This window comes from Diabrotica virgifera, chromosome 7 (genome assembly GCF_917563875.1).
Source record: "Diabrotica virgifera virgifera chromosome 7, PGI_DIABVI_V3a".
Lineage (NCBI taxonomy): Eukaryota > Metazoa > Arthropoda > Insecta > Coleoptera > Chrysomelidae > Diabrotica > Diabrotica virgifera.
In genome coordinates, this window is record NC_065449.1 from 55,993,961 (window position 1) to 56,019,013 (window position 25,053).

Genomic DNA, 25,053 nt, shown 5'->3' on the forward strand with positions numbered 1-25,053 from the left:
TTAGTTTGTCTTTTTCTTTTAGTGTGTAATTATTTTAGGGCGGGAAAAACTAAAATTGCCATATGGCAACCAGAGTTTCTTTCAGTACCTATTATTGAATGTTTTTACTTTATTTTAGAAGAGGCTTTACTCTTGAAGAAGCGTTACAAATGGCGTAAACGGACGATTTAGACGTGGGGGGAATCTACATTGAACCAACAGACACAAAATGAATTGACCGGTGAAGATTCTGCTGATGAGGATAATGGTGGTATGGTAGATAATTTACCAGCAAGTCAATTACGAGCTCCAGCCGAGCTTCAGGTTCGCAATTCGAACGAAAAGGATTTTGCAATTTGCAATGGAGAAAATAGACGCTACCAAGGTATATTTTGTATTTTTACGACAAATATAGGTGATAGTTTTATCGGAATTTTGCCGCTACAGAAAGTAAAAAGGTTTTCCCAAAAAGAAAAGAAAAATATTTTAGTTCCTAGACCATAGGTTTTCGGTAAATACAATTTAGCAATGGGAGGGACAGATCTCAAGGACGAAAATATAGCCAGGTATAGAATACGTATAAGGGGTAAAAAATTGTGGTGGTGCATTTTTTCTTGGCTTATTGATGTATCGATACAAAATGCATGGATTATTACAACAAGTCTGGCCACAACTGTACACAGCTACAATTTAGACGTGATATTGTAAAAGTAGCTTCTGCTAAGTTTCGAGATCCACCAAAAATTTTAGGTTAGGTTAGCTTATCATCCAGCACTAATAGTAGAGTTAGTGATGATATTAGGTATGATAATCTTAGCCATTCGTGGTATCTGCTCCGGAAAATAAGAAAAAGAAATGTGCAAATAAAACGTGCAAGTCTATAATGAGAACGATGTGCTCTAAATGTAACGTTGGCTTATGCCTAGCGTGCAATGTGCAATTTCACACTAAATAATTTATAGTTTTTATTGTTAGTCATAGTTTTTATTGATATTCATAGTTGTAGTAATTTTTGATGTTTATTATAATATAGGTAGTAGGAAGGACTACGGTTGCCATATGGCAATCTTCTTTTTTTTATAAAAAATACTTAAATTGTTTAATTTTTTTATGATAATTTTAATATTTGTTCAAAATAAAACATAAATCACGAACTTTTTTTCAGTTTTTTAATAAAAACAAAAGTCCGTCCTTTAAGGGTTAAGAGACATCTTTTAAAGTTTATTAAAAAATCTTTCAAGTAAGCTCTGAAAAAAGTTTTTTACATAAGAACTGACTGACTTATGAAGAAAACAAAGTCGCTCTCTGCTTTTTTTCTTTTTGAAATGTAAAAATTAAACCCTCGTCGTTACAATCCTAATAAAATTGAATAGCTTCCCACTTGAAATTAACTTTATTTAGGTATAATTGATACGATCCATGTTATTCGACCGGTTTGTAATGCTTAGTTTAGAAAAAATAGTTAATTAAATTGAAAATGACATTTTAAAATTAAAAAAAAAATGATTTTTTCTTAAATAAACCTAAAAGTATTCTTGATACAAAAACAAAAATCAAAATATTCAGTAAAAGAACTTTTACAATTAATATTTGAAACATTTTTTCATATTATAAATACTTTTAGAAGTATTTAAGAAAAATGCAGCTTTTAAAATTTTAAAAATGTCATTTTCGATTTAGTCAACTATTTTTTCTAAACTAAGCATTCCAAACCGGTCGAATCACATGGATCGTATCGATTATACCTAAATATAGTTAATTTCAAGTGGGAAGCTATTCAATTATATTAGGATTGTAACGACGAGGGTTTAACTTTTACATTTCAAAAAAAAACAGAGACCGACTTTATTTTCGTCATAAGTCAGTTCTTATGCAAAAAACTTTTGTCATACCTTACTTGAAAGGTATTTTAATGAGTTTTAAAAGATGTCTGTTAAGTTTTCCCAAAAAATTGCACCACATTCGAGTTATTTAAGATTAAAGGTTCTCCATTTCGATGTTCTTCAAAAATAACCGTCCTTTAAAGGGCAATAACTAAGTCGTTATTGGGTTTACACAGGTCTTTCAGACGCGAATATCTTTGTTTTTTTATTAGCTACAATTTTTTCCTTGATGATTTTTTCTATAAAATAAAATATTTTTAAGTTATTCATGTAAAACGGTTATAAAAAGTTTTTTCAATGAAAAATGCATAGTTTCAATCGCAAGTAACTTGGAAAGTGTCAATTTTGCAAAAAAAAATTATAGAACAAAATTTACTCAGAGTTGGTCACTTTATCGATTTCCGTAGTTATTTTGATTAAACAATATTCATCCCCTAGATGGACTTGCTTTCACCCCCAGGGCAAAAACGCAGTTCGGCATAGGGCAGATTTTGACAAAGGGGTTATAATTACTACCTAAATTCAAATTTTCAAGGAAATCGACCTTGGTTCTCAAAAAAAATTTGCGATTCCTACCACCGTGCACCCTAAAACCCCACCACGTAGGAGGAGGGGGTAACGGAAAACATCAACTTACCAAAAATCTGTACGCCGTAGAAAAAAAAATGTTTCAAACAAGAATTTTTGTTGAGAAAATTTTGACCGAAAATATTATTAACACTTTTTGTGTAGAATGAACCGTTCTCTCAGAAACAAACTTAAATAAAATTTGTATCAACTCGACGGTAAATATTTGATATTCTTTTATCAGTGTCGACATAAATCAAAATGAGTTCTAAAGGTAAAGAGTGAAGCTTTCACATGCAATTTTTGCATTTTATAGCAAAAGAAGTTAGTTTTTAAAAGGTGTTACATCAAAAAACTTTGCGTGATTTTTTCCATTTTTTATGATTCTTATATCAATAAAATGTATCACTTCCATTGACCGGTCGCTGTGGAATTTCCATGTTTAGAGCCTAATCTTCAAAACGTACAATATGAAATTCGATTTTGACTTTTGGCAACAAAGAATGTAAGTCATTTGAAATGTGCCTAAGAAACGCTGAATTTAAACTTTCACATTACAACCTCAGAGGAAGGTAACTGGGAAAATAAAGTGTAATAGAGGAAGAAAACAGCGAACTTATAATGCGAAAAAGCCGAAAAAGGAAAGAAAAAGAAAAATATTATAAAAGAATTTTTTTAATTCAATTTAGAAATTCGTTATTTTCGCCCTTCTTATGCTGTACAGTAGACTGGACCATTGGTTATCGAGTGTCTAGCGATAATCCAAAACAGTCGCAAATTCGTAAAATATACTTTAATTCTTAGATGGTAGACTAAAAATGTTACCTGTTTTCTTTATACATATGTGAGTTGATTGCTTTTGCCATTAAAATTGTAACCATTGGTCGCACAGCTTTTCCATGTCCATCGAAGTAATATGTTGCTATTTCATATAAATTATTCTGGAATGTGTTTCTCCTTAGGGCCTAGAAAAAAGAAAAAAAAATTAAAATTAGAAAAATAACAAAAGTAAAATAGGAAATCAAATCTAAGAAAATTCAACCAGGAAGATAATTACTCTTTTCCTAAAATATCAAAGAATCTATATTAACAAGTTAAAATGCCGAGCAATATCATAACGAAAACTTTGTTTATTTACGTATTTTAATTCATAATATGGAAAATTGCCATTATGAAAAGTTGTTTAGAATTAAAAATTATGTTTTAATGTGCAATTATATAATTCTAACTTAAATATTGTGAATTATAAAGGTACTTTACTCTTGATCGAAATTCATATTTTGTATATACCTCGTATAAAATTAATAAAATTTGATATATGATGGTTGTAATATATGTGGTGCCACTGTTAGGCAACCAACATGACATGAGCCTGGTAGTGACATAACCTGTCATCATAGGGAGCAGTCAACATGGGGAATGTGTCATGAAAATGATCACAATAAAAGGTCTTGAATCAAACATATTCTATTTATAGGGCTTTTCATCGATTGTCATATGTTTCGAGCTTCTGTCAAATGTCGAATAATCCATGTATAATATTAATATACACGGATTATACAACACATGACAGAAGCTCGAAACAAATGACTGTGAATGAAAAGCCCTATTCATCTTTATACCCTGGCAGGTTTACCAGGATATTACAATGGTTGCATCATAAATCTTACACCATGGGTCTGTTAAATAAAAAGAAGTATTTGCTTTTACTTCCTCGTATTTAAGTATCTACTTAATAGTAATTAAATAAAGCATTAAAGAAATGACTTTATTCAATTACTATTAAGTAAATACTTAAATACTTGTAAGTAAAAGCAAATACTTCTTTTATTCAATAGACCCATTGAAGAGCTTTTTATGAAGAATAACTTTTCTTCATCAAATTAAAAATAAAAGAGTTAGGTATAAATAAAAATGTTGTTAGTATCCATAATTTGAGAAAAATCTTCAAATATTTTTTTAGAAGGATGTAATTGATATTTTTATATTTTTTTCCATTAGAAGGATGTAATTGCACATATCAGACCATAATTTTTTATTCCAAACAACATTTCATATAGTCGGTTAGCTATAGACACAACTGGCTAGTGATTTTAGTCAGTAATTTTATCAATTTGGCAAAAAAAATAATTACTAAATAGTTAATAATTACTAAATAATTAGTAATCTTGCCAATTTTGGCAAAATTGGCAGAACACAAAAAAATTACCTACTAAAATCACTAGCCAGTTGTGTCTTTAGCGAACCGACTATAATAACAATTTTCATTTCATAATAACTGGAACAGTCAATTTATCATTAGGTACTCCCATTAAAGGGAGAGCCGTATAGTCGTATAAACATTTTTAAAATTGTTTAAACTATTGCTTTCAAAATATACTCAAATTGTATTTTTGAACATCGTATTTATTTCATATAATAATTAAATTCACTATCAAATGTCATTGATATTTTATTAATACTTTGTTTAAAACTTATTCTGACATTGACGAAGTGTCAAACTCAAATAATGTAAATAACCTCTGCTTTGCTTAACAAATTCAGATTAAAAAACTAGCCTACTTACTAGCAACGATTTCAGCTGATGTTTAGTGTGTCGGCAGAAAATAAAAGGATTGTGGCGTCACATTTTAGTCTTTGAGGTTGATTATCTCGAAGACGGTCAGAGATATCGAAATGCCGTTTTCAAATTTGGATTCAGAAGACAAAACTACATAAGATTCCATTGATAAATCTGCTTTAAGTATTGCAGGACCGGCAACGCAATAACACACAGACTTTGCGAATTTATAAACGAAAAGTTTTCGTTGAATGAAATGTTTTATTATTTTCTATCTTTTTAAAGGGGGGGGGGCGGTATGGTTTGAAAATTTTAAAATTTTCGATTTTTTTTTTTTTTTAAAAGTAGGTACATAACTTCAAGAATATTTACTCTTTGAAAATTTCAGATTGATCGAGCAAAATTACCGGATATGTTGAATATCCCTACCTTCGACTCGCTTTGTAGCATGTTCGCGCCAGCGCACTTTAGCGTAGTGAGAAACGTTCATCAGCTGTTCCCCTTCTCTTTTGTATATTACTCCGCGATTCAAAAACCTATTTCGGTGGCATCACTTTACGATGTGACAGACAAAAAAGAAATTGAAAATAAAGGTTGTCAAAATTTGAAACGCGTTTTTCTCAAAACTGCTTTTTTCAAAGGCGGTGGACACTGTATCTAACTCAAAAACTACTTGACCGATCCACCTGAAATTTTGTAAAGATTTTCTTTAGGCATTTAGTGAGGTAACGAGGTCGAGATTTTTTTGCTTATATTTTGTTTAACAATAATAAATATCTTGATTTTCACTCTTTTTTACAAAAAAATTGTTATTTTTACTTCTGAGTGTTACCAAAAACAGAAAAATCGTTAAAACTAAAAAACTCGACAGCGGTACCTTGAGAAAGTTATATGCCAATAAAATGAGTTCACCTCAATATCCATTTTTAGGGGTTTGTAAAAATTTGCCACCGTCGACTCATCTTTCAATTTAGCCTTGATTTTTTTTAAATTCTTTGAATTGTACCTACTGATTAGGTTCATTTAATTCAAAAATAAAATAATTTTACCATAGGTTCAAAAAAAATCACAAAAATGTGCTTGAAATATTGACTTCAAACCATACCCCCCCTTAATAACTATATTGCTTGTTATTTTAATCGCTTTCATAATACAATGTTATTATTCAAAACGTCTTAAAGGTTTTGCTAATTATAACGTTAAGGAGTTAAGGACCACTTCAGAGAAATACTTGAGCAAACGTTGCCTATGGATGAACGAACCTAAAAGTAAGAGCAAAATCAATAGGAATTACTACTAAATCATTAAGTCAAATAGGTACCCTACTTAATATTTAATTGCTCATGTAGAAATCATTATTAGTGCAGTCATTGAAGCTTTTTAGCTCAGAATTTTTTACTATGAACCGATTTACATGAAATTTTGGAATTAGGCTTTTCCTACCCTTAACTTGAAAAGTGATATTGACCCGAACTTCGTTTTCACCCTGGGGGTGGTTGCCACTCCTTTTCGGTAGTGGAATTTTTTTTTTAAATAAGCTCAGATATAGATAGAAGACCTAAGTTATTGACAATTGAAAATTCGGAATTTTCTCATGATTTTCAACAGTTTTTTGCAAATATCTCCAAAAATATGCATTTTAACGATAATATTATAATAAACAAAATTGTAGCAGGTAAAAAATGAACAAATTGGTTTTTTAAAGAGTGTTCTAAGTGCAATATTAAGCGAGATACTGAAGATCAAAGCCGTTTTTTTATTTTGTGTGAAATTTAATCGATGTATTCAATGCCATCTAGCGCAGAGCGAATAAATTTTATGCATGCTAATGAGAAAGGATTTTATAGTGCTTAAAATAAGCTTTAAAATGAGCACTGCTAAAAGTCTTTTGTACGTAAAATGAGTGAGCTGTAATGAAAAAAAAAGGAACATCTAATGGTTTTTTTAAATCAATGGATTTCATAAGTGCCATTTCCACCAGAATTAAAATTAATGGTATTCCGTCTAGAATCAACTTTAATATAAAGATTTTGATGGATTCTAGCAGTTTCGCTGCTTTGGAACACATATTTCTTGAAAAAATCACGATTTTAAGAAAAAAAATTTCGAATTAAAAAAAACACTTACCTTTCATAATATCTCGAAAATAATGAAAGATACGTAAAAAAGTGTAGTAATAAAAAAATAGGTTTTTTTGACAAAAATTTTGGTTTGTTTGTTTTTCCTCTCACACAAAAATTGACGAAGATATGATTGATTAAAGAGCACAGTCTCTCTCGAGCCCTTTAACCCTTCACCGTTTCAAAATAAAAGGTTTTTCATTACATATTATAATGAAAAAAGTTGTAGCTCTTTTAATTACCTTCAAAATGGTTATTTATAATATATAAGTTGTGATAGCTTCAAAATTGAAGTAGTTATGGTCCAAAAACTAAATCATACATATTCAATGTTTTAATTTAGGGGTAGTTTTAAGGGTTAAAGAACTTGAGCATATGATTTTCCAGCATAGCTTTTTGGAGAACGTGGAACGATATTTAAATTCTTTTTAGTTTATCAAAAGAAATTTTTTATCCAATTTTTAATCGAGGGGTTGATTTTAAGGGTTAAAAGGGGTTAACAAATAATTAAGATAGAGAACGTAAAATATTATTTACTCTAGATTTAAGTCTTCTTGTCAAACCAAATTAATTTTTTGTAAATTTTTTCTCTTTAGGGGTTGTTTTTAAGGGTTGAAAGAGGGTGAACAATATGATAATTAAGACAGAGAACGTAAAATATCATTTTTACTCTATATTTAAATCTTTTTATGTCATACTAAATTAATTTTTTGTAATTTTTTTCAATTTAGGGGTTGTTTGCAAGGGTTGTACGGTTTTCAAGGGGATGAAAATGAGTTTAACATGAGGTTATTGTGTTAAAAAACACTTCACAATGTCACTCTTTATTATGAAACAGGTTTTCTGGCGATAAAATGGCTCAATGTCAATTTTTCCATTAAGGGGTTGTTTTCACCCCTTAAAAATAAAAAACGGAGTTCGGGTCAATATCCTTTTGAAGTAAAGGGTAAGATAAGTCTAATTCCAAAATCTCATGTAAATCGGTTCATAGTAAAAAATTTCGGAGGTAAAAACCTATTTTACGCTTCAATTACTGCACCACATTAGTCCATTCTTTCTTTCTTTCACGGTTTTTGCTCAGCATTTTAAAGAAACGCTTCGATTGATATAAGTTTGAAATACGCCTAGGAAACATCTCAAAAAAAAAAAAGAAAAAAAAATACATTAAAAAATATTCCAGCTACTCCAATACTCAAAAAAAATTAATTTGGAGTTCTATACTCCAAAAAAAAATTTTGAAGTTTTGTACTCAATATGTATAATTGAAAACTCAATATGTACTTAATATCTTTACGGTTTTACTTGATTTTTCCGAAAGTATTGAAAAGAAATATAATATATGTTGTATTTTTGAAAAGCTAGTTGGACTACCAATAACATGAGGTAAAAACCACTCAACCTCCTTTCCATTAAAGATATTTAGGGTTGTGTCCACCCTCGCTAGAGGGTTGAGCGAGGGTTGATGTAATTTAGTTAAAAACTATCCTACAAAATGTCCCCCTCACAAAAATAATTTGACGTGTTTTTGCCTATTCTTAGATCTTCTATAGGGACCAAATTATAGAGGTACTTTTTCAAAACGACACACTGTATATAGTCCAGAAAGCCAATGCGCATCCGCTAGGAAAAATATTCTAATTCGGATTTTTTGCACAATCTTACTTAAAAAGGACCCCTTTTAACAAATTTGCATGTTGCCAGTACCAAAAGTTGGTCAAAAATTTTTTACACGTTTTTTTTTTGTTTTTTTCCTAAAATTATTTTTTTTTGCATGGAACAAAATTTTTTTAGGTTTTTTGGATCATTCCAAACAGAAAAGGTCTTCAGTGACTTTTCTCTGAAGTTGATAGTTTTTGACATATAAGCGATTAAAAATTGAAAAATTGCGAAATCGGCCATTTTTAACCCTCAAAAACTATGTGAAAACCTGAAAATTTGAATGTTACCAAGGTAGGTAGATATTCTTTAAACATCGATTGATGAAATCCCGAAGAGTTTTTTGCAATACAGTATTCAAAACTCCTTTGTTTTTTAATTGCTAATCAAGCGTGCGCGACACTATTTTCCACCGTTGCATGTGTATGTAGTATGGTGCAAATGAAAGGAATAAATTCGTTATTTCGTAAACCGGCGACTTTAAGGAAAAATCCCGAAATAGGTCGATTTTTATTTTTAAGTTATGATATTGTGACATATATGGTATACTAGTGACGTCATCCATCTAAGCGTGATGACGTAATCGATGATTTTTTAAAATGGGAATAGGCGTCGTGTGCCAGCTCATTTGAAAGTTTCTTCAATTCTCTATTCAGTAATATAAACATTTACATACAGGGTGTCCAATAATTTAATTTTTTTGTCAATTTGCCAAATGATTTAATTTAATAAACATTTTTTGGACACCCTGTATAAATAATTATGTACATGTTTATATTACTGAATAGAGAATTGAAGAACCCTTCAAATGAGCCAGCACACGACCCGTATTCTCATTTAAAAAAATCATCGATTACGTCATCACGCCCACATGGATGACGTCACTAGTATACTATATATGCCACAATATTATAACTTAAAAATAAAAACCGACCTGTTTTGGGATTTTTCCTTAAAGTCACCGGTTTACGAAATAACGAATTTATTCCTTTCATTTGCACCATACTGTATACACATGCAACGGTGGAAAATAGTGTCGCGCACGCTTGATTGCCAATTAAAAAACGAAGGGGATTTTGATATTCTATTGCAAAAAACTCTTCGGGATTTCATCAATCGATGTTTAAAGAATATCTACCTACCTTGGCAACATTCACATTTTCAGCTTATCACATAGTTTTTGAGGGTTAAAAATGGCCGATTTCGCAATTTTTCAATTTTTAATCGCTTATATGTATGTAAAGACTGAAAAAGTTTTGTACACACTTATGACAACAGGTAAAAGGGGGAGAAGTGTACTTTTGAAGTGTGTAAAATTAATAATTCTTAGCTGAGCGCTTTCGGCTTATAAAGCCATCTTCGGAGCTATGGTCAAAAAGGTCAAAATACCACTATGAAGAGAGATGGGTTCCATTTATGATATGAAATACTTCTGTTTCTTATGTAGTTTTTTATTGGTTGGAAAAAACCTTGTCTGTCTGTTTAAAAAATTGTTCAATTTGCTGCTGGTTATTTTTGTATCCAGAAAAGTTAAACATCAAGAACGAGCACAAAGGACTTTCACACGAAAATTACATTATATATAAAACGAATATTTGATCATGGTAAGGTCAAAAAGACCTTACCATTTGAATACTGCGGTGTCAGATAGCAGAATGTTCGCCTCGCATGGAGGATTTTTAAGACTGTCATTAAAAATCCTCCATGCGAGGCGACCATTCTGCTATCTGACACCGCAGTATTCAAATGGTAAGGTCTTTTTGACCTTACCATGATCAAATATTCGTTTTATATATAATGTAATTTTCGTGTGAAAGTCCTTTGTGCTCGTTCTTGATGTTTAACTTTTCTGGATACAAAAATAACCAGCAGCAAATTGAACAATTTTTTAAACAGACAGACAAGGTTTTTTCCAACCAATAAAAAACTACATAAGAAACAGAAGTATTTCATATCATAAATGGAACCCATCTCTCTTCATAGTGGTATTTTGACCTTTTTGACCATAGCTCCGAAGATGGCTTTATAAGCCGAAAGCGCTCAGCTAAGAATTATTAATTTTACACACTTCAAAAGTACACTTCTCCCCCTTTTACCTGCTTATATGTATGTCAATCAACTTTAGAGAAAAGTCACTAAAGACTTTTTCTGTTTGGAATGATCCAAAAAACCTAAAAAAAAATTGTTTCATGCAAAAAAAATAATTTTAGGAAAAAAACAAAAAAAAAAACGTTTAAAAAATTTTTGACCAACTTTTGGTCCTGGCAACATGCAAATTTGTTAATTTTGTCCTTTTTGAGTAAGATTGTGCAAAAAATCCGAATTAGAATATTTTTCCTAGCGGATGCGCATTGGCTTTCTGGACTAATATGTATTCGTAGATTACCTAATAGGTCAATGCTAATTTACTAATTCTAAAAAAGTAACAACAGTAAAAATTCTAAATAGGCCATGCACCAGAAGAACTGCTTGTAATGATATTTTGCAATTGTAGAAAAATATGTGATACAACGAGCAGCTGTCGAAAAATTTGACTTTTCTGTAATGCAGCTTGTGAAGCTTGCTCTGGTAATTAATTTTTACAACTAAGCTTGGTTTACTTACAACTTTTTTAGTCCAAGTAATGGAGCTTAGAATAGGACAAAACCTCGCAATTTTTACAGAATGGATCGATTTGCTTGAAAATTTGAGAATAAGTAGTAGATAGTCCAAAGATCAAAATCTATATATGATGCCAAAAGGCGCTTTTACCATGGGGGTGGTTACCACCCCACCTAGGGGTGGAAATTTTTCATTATATTTTGACCGCAAAAGTTGGTAAAAACATTCATTTTAAGCAAAAAACGTTCTATACATTTTTTTGATAAAATTAATAGTTTTCCATTTATTCGCTATCGAAAGTGTTCGTTTTATATCGAAAAAACCAATGTTTTTAATAAGTTTTCTGCTAATAACTCCAAAAGTTTTCGTTTTATCAAAACAACTTTACTTAACAAAAATGTACATTTTAAAAATAAACAAAACCGTTTTTTTTTAATTTTCTTTAAAACCAATAGTAATCGAGATATACTTTATTATATCTTAACTCTTCTTCGTCAAATGCTAAATATTGTAATTTCAAAGTCAAAAGACGGGAAACTATGCATTTTTCGAGGATAACTTGTTCAAACTAATTTAAAATATTTCAAAATATCTCTTTTCAGAAATAAAAAATTTCTCTAGCTCAAAAATTAAGTGACTTATAATGAAAAGAATGTCAGTCCCTATTTTTTTCAGCGAAAAAGTGATCGGAAGCAACCTCCTAATCACCACACTAATTAAAATTAGTCATTGACCTTATTTAGTCTTCTTTATTTATGTATTATTAATAGGATTTAAGGTATTAATCCTCGACACCGTAAGGTACAAGAGGACGGCTTGAGTAAGTAAGTAATAGGATTTAGAAGTTTGACCGGCTTAGGATGATTAGATTAAAAAAAATTTAGTAAAAAAGCGAATACCGAATTTTTATAGTTTGGAAAAAATGGCTTTTTCTTCAGAATAGAAAGATTAGCATCAGAGATACGAAAAAATGTTTAAATACGAAGTTGTAGCTTATTTAATTCCCAAGAACACTGTTTGCAAAACTTTTTTCTACGGTAACAATTGAGCGAGCTATTGACAATTAAAACTTGTAATAACATGCAGAAACCACCTTTACCAACCCTTTCAAAGTCACCTCTTTTTGCGGCTGAGGATTTTAAAAGGATTTAATATTAATAGGCTTATAGATCTTGTAGAAACCTACAAAATTCTTATTTGCCAAACTTTGTAAGATAAAAATAAAAAAGTTACGGTCAAAAAATGAACATATTTTTTTGAAAAAATAAGGAGAAATCCAATTGGAAGCATAATAATGTAAGTTAGCGGTATTTTTAGTCATTGGCCTTATTCATTCTTCTTAATTTCTGTATTAATAATAGATTTTAGCAGTTTGACTGGCTTAGAATAATTACTTTTTAAAAAACTGGACCTAAAACGAATAACGAATTTTTGTAGTTTGGTAAAAAATGCCTTTTCTTCAGAATAGAAAGATTAGCATCAGCGATACGAAAAAATGTTTAAATATGAAATTGTAGGTTATCTAATTCCCAAGAACTTGGTTTGAAAAATTTTTTCTACGGCCAAAATTGAGTGAATCGTAAATGAGTATTATCGAAAAACATTGATTTTTTCGATATAAAACTAACACTTTCGATAGCGAATAAATCGAAAACTGTTAATTTTATCAAAAAATGTATGGAACATTTTTTGCTTAGAATGAATTATGAATTATATTATAATTTGTTTAAAAATTATTATAAATAAATAGGTTGTCATAAAAGACATCGATCTTTCTCGACAAATGCCACCAGACTATAACCGTATTAGTCATTATGGAATATTTTCATAATTTAGGTTCTAAATTAGTCAATGTGGAATATTTTCAGATTTTTTAGGTTTAAGATAATATATCTATTTTATAAAATGTTCAATTAAATTTTCGTGTAAAGCGTGAGAATGCAATAACTTAACATAATTAATTAATAATCTTAACTTTGATAATAATTGACCCCATAACTTAAAATAATTACGAAATATTTTACTAAACTTAATATTTGAACTGATGTCATTTATTTAGTAAGCAGTACAATTATTTTGACATATGATTTATTTTGAAATTTCGTTGTAATAACATTTATTTCAGGTTGAGTGTTTTGTTGAAAGAAATTTTCCTAAAATTATTGTAAGATTTATTCGCGATGTTAAGTCACAAACGACTTCTTGTGAATATCGGTGGAACTAGCTTTGAGAGTATTTTCAATGTCAAACTCTGAGAGCACATTCATTTGAAACAAGTATTAGGTAATATTCATGATTTATTTTTACATGTTTTAAATTAATTATTGGGTATAGTCGGTTCGCTAAACTCAGACACAACTGGCTAGCGATATTAGTAGGTAATTTTTTTGTTTTTGGAGATTTTTGCCAAAACTGACAAAATTACTAACTATTTAGTAATTATTAAATATTTAGTAATTATTTTATTGCTTATTTTACCAAATTGACAAAATTACTTACTAAAATCGCTAGTAGTGCAGCCGATATGTGAAACAATTGTGCATTTAATGATAGAAGTATATAATTTGGATCACATATACTGCACATAAAGGTTCAAAATTAGATATGGGGCCATCTCAGATTTTGCCTTTTACAAAAATGGAGGGGATTCAAAATGGCGACTATACACATGTGCCTAATAACACGATAACTTTTGAACGAGACTTCAGATTTCAACCAAATTTGGTATATAGGTTCTTTTTTGATGTATAAGATAGAGGTCTTGAACCGGAAGAATCGGTTTACCAGAAGTTGTTTTTCCTGTTTTTTATGTAAAAATATGCTGTTTTTTTTTTCAATTCTTTCACCATGTATGTATTAATTTTTCATAAAGTTAATACCGCCATTGAAAAGAAGGTAAAATATTTTTTAGGAAATATTTTTAACTTTTTAGTTATGTTAATTACCATTTAATAAATGCAAAATGTATCTTCACATGTACCTATATGCGACAGATTTGTGCAAATATTATAAGAATTATTGTGTATTTAATGGTAGAAGCATATAATTTGGACCACATATACTACACATATAAAGGTTCAAATTTAGATACGAGAACATCTCAGTTTTTGTTCCTTTTACAAAAATGGCGGGCATTCAAAATGGCGACTATACATATGTGACTAATAGCACGATAACTTTTGAATGAAACGTCAGATTTTCACCAAATTTGGTATATAGTATTGTGTTTCAATTTATCAATCAAAGATAGAATACAATTTTTTATTTTTTTTAATACAGTGTGTCCACGATTGGGGTGCCCAAGAGAAAAAACTTTTTTATTTTCAATTTTAACAAAAAATATCATTCTTGACAAAAAGTTTTGCTTGTTCTAAAACCCCATAAAACGAAATAAAATTTAAGTTTTACAAATCCTGCTTAATTTTGTAGTCAATTTTATGTAATTCTCTATAAATTTTTGCACTAAGTTCAAAAACGTAACAATAATCTAGTGTTGGCAAGCCACAATGTAGCTTAGTAACTGTCAACTACGATCAATAATTTGCTAATTGTCATTTTTTTTGACAATGTTAAGCGTTCAAAAAAGAATTTATCTTGGGATCAATTTTATTGGTAAAATTATTGGATTAATAATTATATAAATATTGTAGCGTGATTAGTGTAATTACTTCTAATTACAATAAAACTAGCGGTTCGTAATTTATATACGACTTTATTTATATAAGTTACAGACGAATTTATCTTATACACTAAACTTATTCACAAAATATGCCCGTATTTATACCCAGTTGTTATTCTGGAACAATCGACTCCCATCTCGAGCTATCGGCTTGTTCCGCCTACGTGACGTACCTTCCAGAATTCTCCGGCGAGGCCTAGCACATCCGATTACGTCATTCTCGAGGTGTTTACTGTTATACGGGGATCGGCCAAGATTTCTCTTCCGCTACACTGCTCCCCTCTTAAGATCTGAGCGTCTCGATCAGCAACTCTAAATGAAGGCCCAGGATGGCGGAATCTACACGACTCTCCAGCTCTGCATACACCCTTCAAGAAGAAATAACAGTCTACTGTCTTTGAAGGGTACGACATCTTCGGGTTCATGCAACACACAGTGATTTGTACACCAGTTCCTCTGAAGACCACTTCAAGCATGCTTCTCACAATCTTCCAATCCAGATTTTCTACTGCATGGCCTATTTTTGGTAAAGCCAAATTTTTGATGTCATAATTACACACGATTTTCTTCAAATTAGTTAGAACACGCCATATGTTCTCGTAGCTTGGCGTGTCCGTATAAGACTTTCTGGTCACCATATACAGCAAAGATCGAGGACCATCTTCCAATCGCAGTACTCTTCCAATTTTAGGCTGCTGATTTCTTAACTCGTCCAGGCGGCCGAACTTTCTATTGAATACGGACGATATTCCTTTAGTCATCTCGAGGTCTTGGGCAACACAGTGGGCCAGAGAGACGTTTTCTGGAACACCAAACAGATCTTGCTGAACTTCTGTGGTCACGCCGAATCTAGCACTCTTTCTCGCTGCGTAATTTGACATAAATTGATTAAAACTTGGCTGTGCGACATCTTTCATCTCCTGTTGGAGGACTCGTGCTTCTTCTGTTTCATTTGAGCCAGCATATGGTGCAAGACGATTTATGTGAATAACTTTTGGTTTACCGTTTGGCAACTTCTTAATTCTATATATTACGTCATTTATTTTCTTCTTAACTTCATATGGACCTTCCCATTGTCTTTGCAGTTTAGGACATAAGCCTCGACGACGTTGCGGATTATAAAGCCAGACAAGATCACCTACTTCGAAGCTTTCATTCTTGCATCGAGAATCATATTGATCTTTCATTCTGTCACTGGCTATCTGGATGTGTTGTCGGGCAAGTTCATGAATGTTGTTCATTCGTAATTTCAGGCGGTCAACGTAGTCTTCGCCTGCAACATGTTCCTCGGAAGGTCCGCAGCCAAACTCTAGGTCGCAGGGCAACCGAACTTCACGACCCAACATCAGGCAGGTTGGTGTTTGACCTGTAGTTTCATTTACGGCCGAGCGGTAGGCCATCAGGAATAAATGAATGTGTTGGTCCCAATCTCGCTGATGTTCAGATACAACTTTGGACAAGTGTTTACCCATCGTTCGGTTCATCCTCTCGACCATCCCATCTGATTGAGGATGCAGGGGTGTTGTTCTGGTCTTATTGGCACCAATCAATTTACAAACGTTTTGGAAAAGAGCTGACTCAAAGTTTCGCCCTTGGTCGGAGTGGATCTCCAAGGGAACACCAAATCGGCTAAAGAATTCTTTAACAAGTACCTCTGCAACGGTAGCAGCTTCTTGATTTGGTAATGCATAGGCCTCAGTCCATTTTGTAAAATAATCCATGGCTACCAGGATGTATTTATTTCCAGCATCGGTTTCTGGAAATGGACCTGCAATGTCGATAGCTACTCTTTCCATAGGACTTCCAACATTGTACTGTCTCATGGGTGCTCTCTTTTTACCAACCGGACCATTACCGGATGCACACGGTTCACATTTTCGGCACCATCTTCTTACATCATCTTTACAGTTCACCCAATAGAACCGTTCTCGAACCTTTTGCAGAGTCTTCGTAATACCAAAGTGTCCACCTGATGTACCGTCATGCAACTGACGCAATACTTCTGACACTTTACTTTTAGGTACAATTAACTGAAGCTTAGATTCTGTACCATCATCGTTCTCAAAGGTTCTGTACAGAAGATCATCTTTTAGTACCAGGCAATTCCATTGGCTCCAGTAGGCCTTGACTTCTGGACTACATGCACTAATGTTCTGCCAACTAGGTCTCTCACCTTGCCGCATCCAATCCAATACTCTTTTTATACATGGATCATCTTCTTGGGCGTCTTGTAACTGTTGGGGCTGCCATTGCTCATTAATTACGGTGGTTCGTCTCACGGGGCAAAATCGTTCCTCTAATTTGGCACAGTGATTACAATTCGCACTGCATGGTCGTCTCGAAAGGGCATCAGCATTTGAGTGAACTCTTCCGGCCCTGTGTTCTATCTCGTAATCATATTCTTGTAATCGTTCTAACCATCTTGCCATCTGGCCCTCTGGATTACGGAATTGTATGAGCCATTTTAGAGCAGCGTGATCTGTTCGAAGAAGGAACTTTCTGCCGTACAAGTATTTATGGAAATGTTCGCAAGCCTTCACTACACCCAGCAGTTCTCTTCTGGTAACGCAATAGTTTCTTTCTGGTTTCGACAGGACTTTGCTGAAATAAGCGATGACTTTTTCCTGTCCATCCTGGATTTGTGAGAGAACAGCTCCTATGGCACTGTTGCTAGCATCGGTATCCAAAACAAATTTTCCTGCCTGTCCCGGGTAGCTTAATATCGGTGCACTGATCAGAGCCCTTTGTAGTTGTTCGAAAGCTTTTTGACACTCCTCACTCCATGTATATTCTTTGCCCTCCTCCGTCAACTTTGTTAGGGGCTTGGAGATATTGGCAAATCCTTTGACAAATCGTCGGTAATATGTACATAGGCCAAGGAAACTTCTAATTTCATGTTTATCTTTTGGTACTGGCCAATCTTTAATTGCATCAATCTTTTCAGGATCAGCTGTTACACCATTACTCGATACAATATGTCCTAAGTACTTAACTTCTCGTCGAAACATGTGACATTTCTTCGGACTTAACTTCAAGTTCGCTGCCCTCAATCGTTGAAAGACGTCTATTAGATTCTTGGCATGTTCATCAAAGGACCTTCCAACCACAATTACATCATCCAAGTAAACCAGGCATGTTTTCCATGTTAGACCTCTTAAAACTGCCTCCATTAATCTTTCAAATGTGGCAGGGGCATTACATAAACCAAACGGCATAGCCGTAAACTGCCAAAGCCCTGATCCTATCGAAAATGCGGTTTTCTCCCGATCGGCTGGCTCCATGTCTACTTGCCAATATCCACTTTTTAAATCGAGTGTGGAAAACCAACGAGAACCGGAGAGAGTATCCAATGTATCGTCTATTCTGGGCAAAGGATAACTATCTTTTTTTGTTACCGCATTGAGCTGGCGGTAGTCGATACAAAAACGCGTTGAACCATCTTTCTTCTTTACCAGAACTACTGGTGATGTCCATGGACTGTTCGATGGTTCAATTACCCCTTGTTTGTCCATATCCTTGATAATCTCTTCGGCTTCATCTCTTTTCGCAAATGGAAGTCGTCTAGGCCGTTGTCTGATTGGCTGAGCGTCTCCGGTATTTATTTTATGCGTTACTATGCTTGTTTTTCCCTTATCCTTCGTGTCAATAGCAAAAACATCTTGATACTCTATCAGCATAGATGTCACTTTTTCCGTTCGTTCATGATCAAGATCTTGGCATCTTTCAATGATCATCTCAACAAGCTCCTTTGGATACTTCGCCTTCGATGATTTCTCATTGGTATTCACAGAGCAAATTGAAGCCACGGGAACACACTGCCCGATCAAAGCTCCTCTACTTAACTTGATAGCAGTTTCCCTTAAATTCATAACTCTTACAGGGATCACATCTCGAACTTTTACCAAAGTTTTCGCCGTTAGGAACTCGACATTATCCACATCTTCGACCATCCTTAAACTTCCCTCTCGGCAGTGTCCATCAAGCATGGTCATCAGAATTTTCTCACTATTACCGGGTATGGTTACGTCGCATGTAGTAAGTAAGCGGATGACATCTTCTTTGTCGTCGTGAAAGGGCAACTCTTCACCATTGATCTTGAGAACTCCATTTTGAACATCCAATATTGCCCCCACTTTCCTTAGTACGTCCATCCCCAATATGAATTCGTCGGAGATCTCGGCAATTAATACTTGATGTTCAACTGTGGTCTGGCCAATGGATACTGACATATTAGCCTCGCCATATGTATTAATTAGCTCACCAGTCGCTGTTCTAAGCTTTACTGTTGCAGGTGATAATTTATTATGGTCTCGTACTACATCTGGACGTGCGATAGTTCTCGTTGCACCTGTATCCACCAAAAATGATCTACATCTATTACTGATACGACCTTCGATGTATAAGTTGTGGATTCCACCGGAGGACGTAAGGTTGACAGTTACTATGGGGGCTCTAGTTCTCGAGGTCGGCAGTTGCCCCTTGGTGTCGACCCGCTCTAGTTTTCCGACGGCTGTACGATCTTCTTACAATTACGACGAATGTGGCCTACGTCTCCACAATTCCAACATCTAGGCTCGCGTCTCTTTGGCATCTGATTACTTAATACTCTCCGTATCATTTCCTCCAGACGTTCATCGTTGTGTTCGTCACTTTCTTCAATGGTTCTTACTCTATGGCCTCGTGAAGTTTGACTAGCCGTTTCGTGTTCCAATGCAATAGCAAGTGCTTCATCTAAAACTTTCGGTCTTGCTAGTCGTAAAGCTTTCTGTAGTTCATTATCTTTCAGCCCATTGACGAAGGTATCTACTGCAATTTCTTCTAAAACGCTGTCTGGCACCTCTGGATAAGCCAACCGCACCACACGAGCCACATCTGCTTCAAATTCTTGCAGATTCTCACTTGCTCGTTGACTTCTACTTCGCAGTTGTACTTTGTATACTTGTTGTAGATGGGCATCTCCATAGCGTTTTTCTAGACGAGTGAACAAGGTCTGGTAACAATTTTCTTGACCCTTGGGAATTGACCTTAATATATCTGCAGCATCACCTCGTAAAGCAGCAGTCAAGGAAACAGACTTTTCTTGTTCGGTCCAATGATTGGCGGTCGCAATAGCTTCAAACTGTCTAAGATATATGGACCAAGAGGACTTTCCATCAAATGGTGGTAATTTGAATCTCATATTATGCGACGTTTCGTCTCTCGGTAGTTCATCTTTCACTAAAGGATCTAACGTTGCTGCATTAACTGATGGTTGTACTTTTGTATCGGTTATCCTGCTCTCTAGCTGTTTGATCTTTTCTTCTACGGTCTCTACACTTTTCTGCATCTTATCGAATGTTCTAGAAACTTCTTCAAATTTCTCATTGTTCTGTTTACAAACTTCTTCTAGTTTTTCGTTGTTTTGCCTACAGACCTCTTTAATTATTTGAGAAGTCTCATCGAATCTTTTAGCAACATTTTCGAATTTCTCGTCGCTTTTTCTACTAACTTCTTCAAGTTTCTCGTCGCTTCTTCTACTAACTTCTTCAAGTTTCTCGTCGCTTCTTCTAGAAGTTTCATCGATCTTTTGAGAAACACTTTCAAATTTCTCGTTGTTCTGTCTACTAACTTCTTCAAGTTTCTCGTCGCTTCTTCTAGAAGTTTCATCGATCGTTTCAGAAACAGTTTTTAATTTCGATAAGATTACTTGTTCTGCTGACTGGAAGTGGAACGTCTTTGGGTCTTCTCCGTTCTTCGTGAGGACATCCTCGAGTCGTGCTTGTAGGACTATCTTGAGCCCACTGCTGTCCAGATCCCGTTCCTCGAGCTGTTCACGGAGCTGTTTTACTGTAAGTTCTTGTAGCAACATCTTTGGTCGGCACACACGTACTTTCCAAAATGTCTTTTAACAGTCTTTCCGAATACCGAACAATCAACGCACTTTAACTATTCCCGACGAATAAAGTCCAAAAGTCTTTTAAAGTCTTTCCGAATACCGAACAATTAACGCACTCCGGTTATTCCCGACGAATAAAGTTCAAAAGTCTTTTAAAGTCTCTCTGTAATTCACTTATTTATATCGCACTAAGTTTACCGAACACCGACACCAACTGTAGCGTGATTAGTGTAATTACTTCTAATTACAATAAAACTAGCGGTTCGTAATTTATATACGACTTTATTTATATAAGTTACAGACGAATTTATCTTATACACTAAACTTATTCACAAAATATGCCCGTATTTATACCCAGTTGTTATTCTGGAACAATCGACTCCCATCTCGAGCTATCGGCTTGTTCCGCCTACGTGACGTACCTTCCAGAATTCTCCGGCGAGGCCTAGCACATCCGATTACGTCATTCTCGAGGTGTTTACTGTTATACGGGGATCGGCCAAGATTTCTCTTCCGCTACAATATTAAATCATTAGATGTTTCAAGGAGAACGACAAAGTTTGGTTTCATAATCCAAAGAAGCGAAAGAGTTGTTTTCCTAAGTTATTATTAGTACAATTTCAAACTTACTGCAAAAAGCTGTATGGATTTACATAAAATTGGCTACAAAATTAAGCATGTTTTGAAAAACTTGAATTTTATTTCATTTTATGGGGATTTAGAACAAGCAAAACGTTTTATCAAAAATGACATTTTTTGCTAAAAATGAAAATAAAAAAGTTTTTCCTCTTGGGCACCCCAACCGTGGACACACTGTATAATTTAATTAAATTTTTTTTTGACAAAAGGTACCCTGAGATTTTTTCTTAATATTTTTATGTATGATTTGCGTTAATTAAATAATTGATCAAATAAATAATAATTAATATAAAAGTAATAAAAAGCAGATCATAACAATAGGTTCTTTTTTTGATGAATAATATCGAGGTCTTGAACCGGAAGAATCGGTTTACCAGAATTTGTGTTTTTACTGTTTTTTTACTTAATAATATGTTGTTTCTTTTTCAATTCTTTCACCCTGTATATATAAATTTTTCAAAAAGGTTTCAAAAGATTTTTCAAATCACAGAAAGAAATCGCAAAGAGTCAAATCACAGTATCGATGGGGGGAATATACATAATAGGAGTGATGACTGATGACCCTATATTGTCGAAAAAGTCCACAATAAAATTCAAATGTTGCAGCGTTGCGTTGTATGAATCTTGTTGAAAATATCCCCGTCTTGCTGAAAATATCCTTCTATTAATTCATCATTCATTAATTGATTTAAAAATGGAGTTAAAATGTCTTGACGGTATATTCCAGCATTTAGAATCCCTTCGAAAAATATGGATCCTGCAATACGTCGCTTGCTTATAGCAATCCAAACTCCAAGTTTATGTGGATGTTAAGCCGTTTCAATAAAATAATGAGGGATATCTGCACTCCAAATCCTCATATTCTGACGATTTGTGTACCCAGAAAGATGAATCCAACATTCGTCAGTAAAAAAGATTTTTACCTAATACACCATCATTATTATTGAGATTGTTCAGAAACCAATTACAGAAGGCTCTTCTTTGGGGATAGACGTTTAGGGTGATTTCATGGAAGGCTTATAAACGATACAGCTGAAGATGTAAATCTTGCTTAAGAATATGCTGGTAAGTTCCATATGATCTGGAAAGATCTACCCGTTGATGTAAATGCCGAATTGATGTATGTAGTTGATCTACAACAACTGTTCTGACCAGTTCGATGTTTTCTTCAGTTCGCACTTTAGGCCTGCCTGCAAAAGACGTCATAGTTGTCATAGACGTCAAAGACGACTGCATAGTTGTGCAAAAGACGTCATAATGAACCGCAACATTGGTAAATTCTTCAACAAAATCTTCAAAAGCATCTCGTTTGGAGTAAATCCATTCTCCGCTAATTCTTTAGACATTTCTAAAATACATTTCGAGCACAGATCGCTTTTGTTCATTCGTGAAAACCAGTTTTGAAAAGTATTATGTATCTGAACATAGTCAAAGTTGATATAAACTGACAAGTATATCTGAATTAATGATAGACATGCGCTGTATAGCTATCTCTGTCCTTCAGGACCCACTATGATGACATTATTTTGGATCAGTGTATACCAGTTATAGGTATATACACTACAATGAAGATGAAATAATACAAATTGTAACTCTACCTACAGTTGAGTCCGCGAGTCTTTACCCGTGCGTAATTAATACCTGGCGAGATAAAACACATACTTTTTATTTACCATCATTCTCTTCCACGCATGAAATTAATGACAAACCAGCTGCCGCCTGTTATTAAGTAAAGACACATGTTATTTTTATGAACGATTTAGACTCAGTACATTGAAAAGAGATAGGTACAAAGAAAGACGATTGGGGATGTCTTCACATATTTTAAGTACAATTTCTGACGTTTTGGTTTGTTTACTTTTGTGGCTGTCAGGTTGTTGAATTTTTGCTGTTATTTTGTCGAATTTTTGCATTTTGAATTTTTTTATAGTATACAAACAGTTGTTTTCACACCTAATTTTATATTGGAGTTAAAAATTTTGTAATAAGTTTATGTTATTTTACGATAAATTTTGACAACGTACAAAGCTAACCTCATTGTTGACACAGTTGAATGCTTGTGTTTAAGGTTCCGCCAAAGTGACTAAAATAACAAAAAGAAAATATGTTATCGAATTTTTTTATAAATTGTTTATTTATTTATTAATCAATGATAATAAAATAATTTATTAAGCTACTTCAAATGTAGCTGTAATTATGCACCAAAATTTTAAAGCAAAACTTAAATTTGACATTCTATTTATTTGATAACGTCAAATTTTATACTATAACCCGTGATCGGAATAATATCCACGTGCCGTTGCGTTTAGTAAATTTCCGACTTATTTCGTATGCTTTAAATGATGACGCACGGGTAAAGATTCGCGGACTCAACTGTAATAAAGGGTATTACATACGATAAGATATTGCAAGGAGCAATATAAAAGATAGTGCAAGTTATATGAAGGCGACGCGCTGTCTCCATATAATTCAATCTGCTGTGTCAAAAGTTTTAAAAAGGTACCTTGATACAGAAAATTATAGAAAGAGACTGAACTAGGGAATAAATCGATGTGCAAGTGTTGCAGACGGTCACTTTTTAATTTCTTTAGAGCTTACGAAAACTCTCGTTGACATCTACGCATCTCAAAAATGACTTGTTAAATGTAAGACAGGTTATATTAATTCTAACAGTCAAAGTTAAATAGAACGGGGCATTTAGCGCTAAAATTACAGGAATAAATCGATTTTTAAATACAGTACGTATCGACTTACAACTTTATGTATTCTGTTCAGGAAGAAGTCAGGAAAATTCTACAATAGGAAAATGAGTCGAAATGCATAATTGCATTTTAAAGTTCATAAATGCATCCAAAATTCATAAACATGCCAAAATAAGCATATTAAGGGCCAGATTTTGTGACTCGGGGGGTTTTTGGGGTCGCTGAATACGACTATGTCATCAGAACCGACCCCCGGAGCACCTGGTGCCCAGGATCACTGCTAGGGCTAGTCATCTGGAGGTTCGAGGGATATCGGCAATAAATTGATGCAAACAGATTACTAGAAAGTTTTTCTAGTCGCTGAACACGAATAGGCCATAAGAACCGACCCTCGGAGTACCTGGTGCCCAGTGTCACTGCTAAGACACGTCATCTTCCGGAGTTTCGAGAGGTGTCGGCATTAAATTGATGCAAACAGATGACTCGGGGGTTTTTTATGGTTGCTGAAAACGAATATGCCATCAGAACCGACAGCCAGACCACCTGGTGCCCACGGTCACTTCTAATACACGTTATCTTTTGGAATTTCAAGTTTCCGCACTGAATACATGCAAATAGATTACTAGGCGGTTTATGAGGTCCCTGAATACGAATACCACATCATAACCGACTTCCGGTCCACCCGGTGCCCAAGGTTACTGCTAAGGCATGTTATCTTCTAGAGTTTGGAAGGATTCTGGGGCACCAGGAGCACCGAGTGTCGGTTCTAATGGGTACTCCTGTTAAGCGATA

The 25,053-nt window shown here is 33.7% G+C and overlaps 1 protein-coding gene across 2 annotated transcripts in view; it reads right to left on the minus strand.

The window, feature by feature from the left end:
* The window catches only part of LOC114334459 (all trans-polyprenyl-diphosphate synthase PDSS1), a 352,933-nt gene that overhangs the window by 118,234 nt on the left and 209,646 nt on the right, over window positions 1-25,053 (minus strand). For both annotated transcript variants that reach the window (XM_050655543.1, XM_028284503.2), the window contains exon 3: window positions 3,255-3,394. In XM_050655543.1, the coding sequence (XP_050511500.1) occupies window positions 3,255-3,394 (140 nt within the window). The remainder of the gene's footprint in view (window positions 1-3,254; window positions 3,395-25,053) is intronic.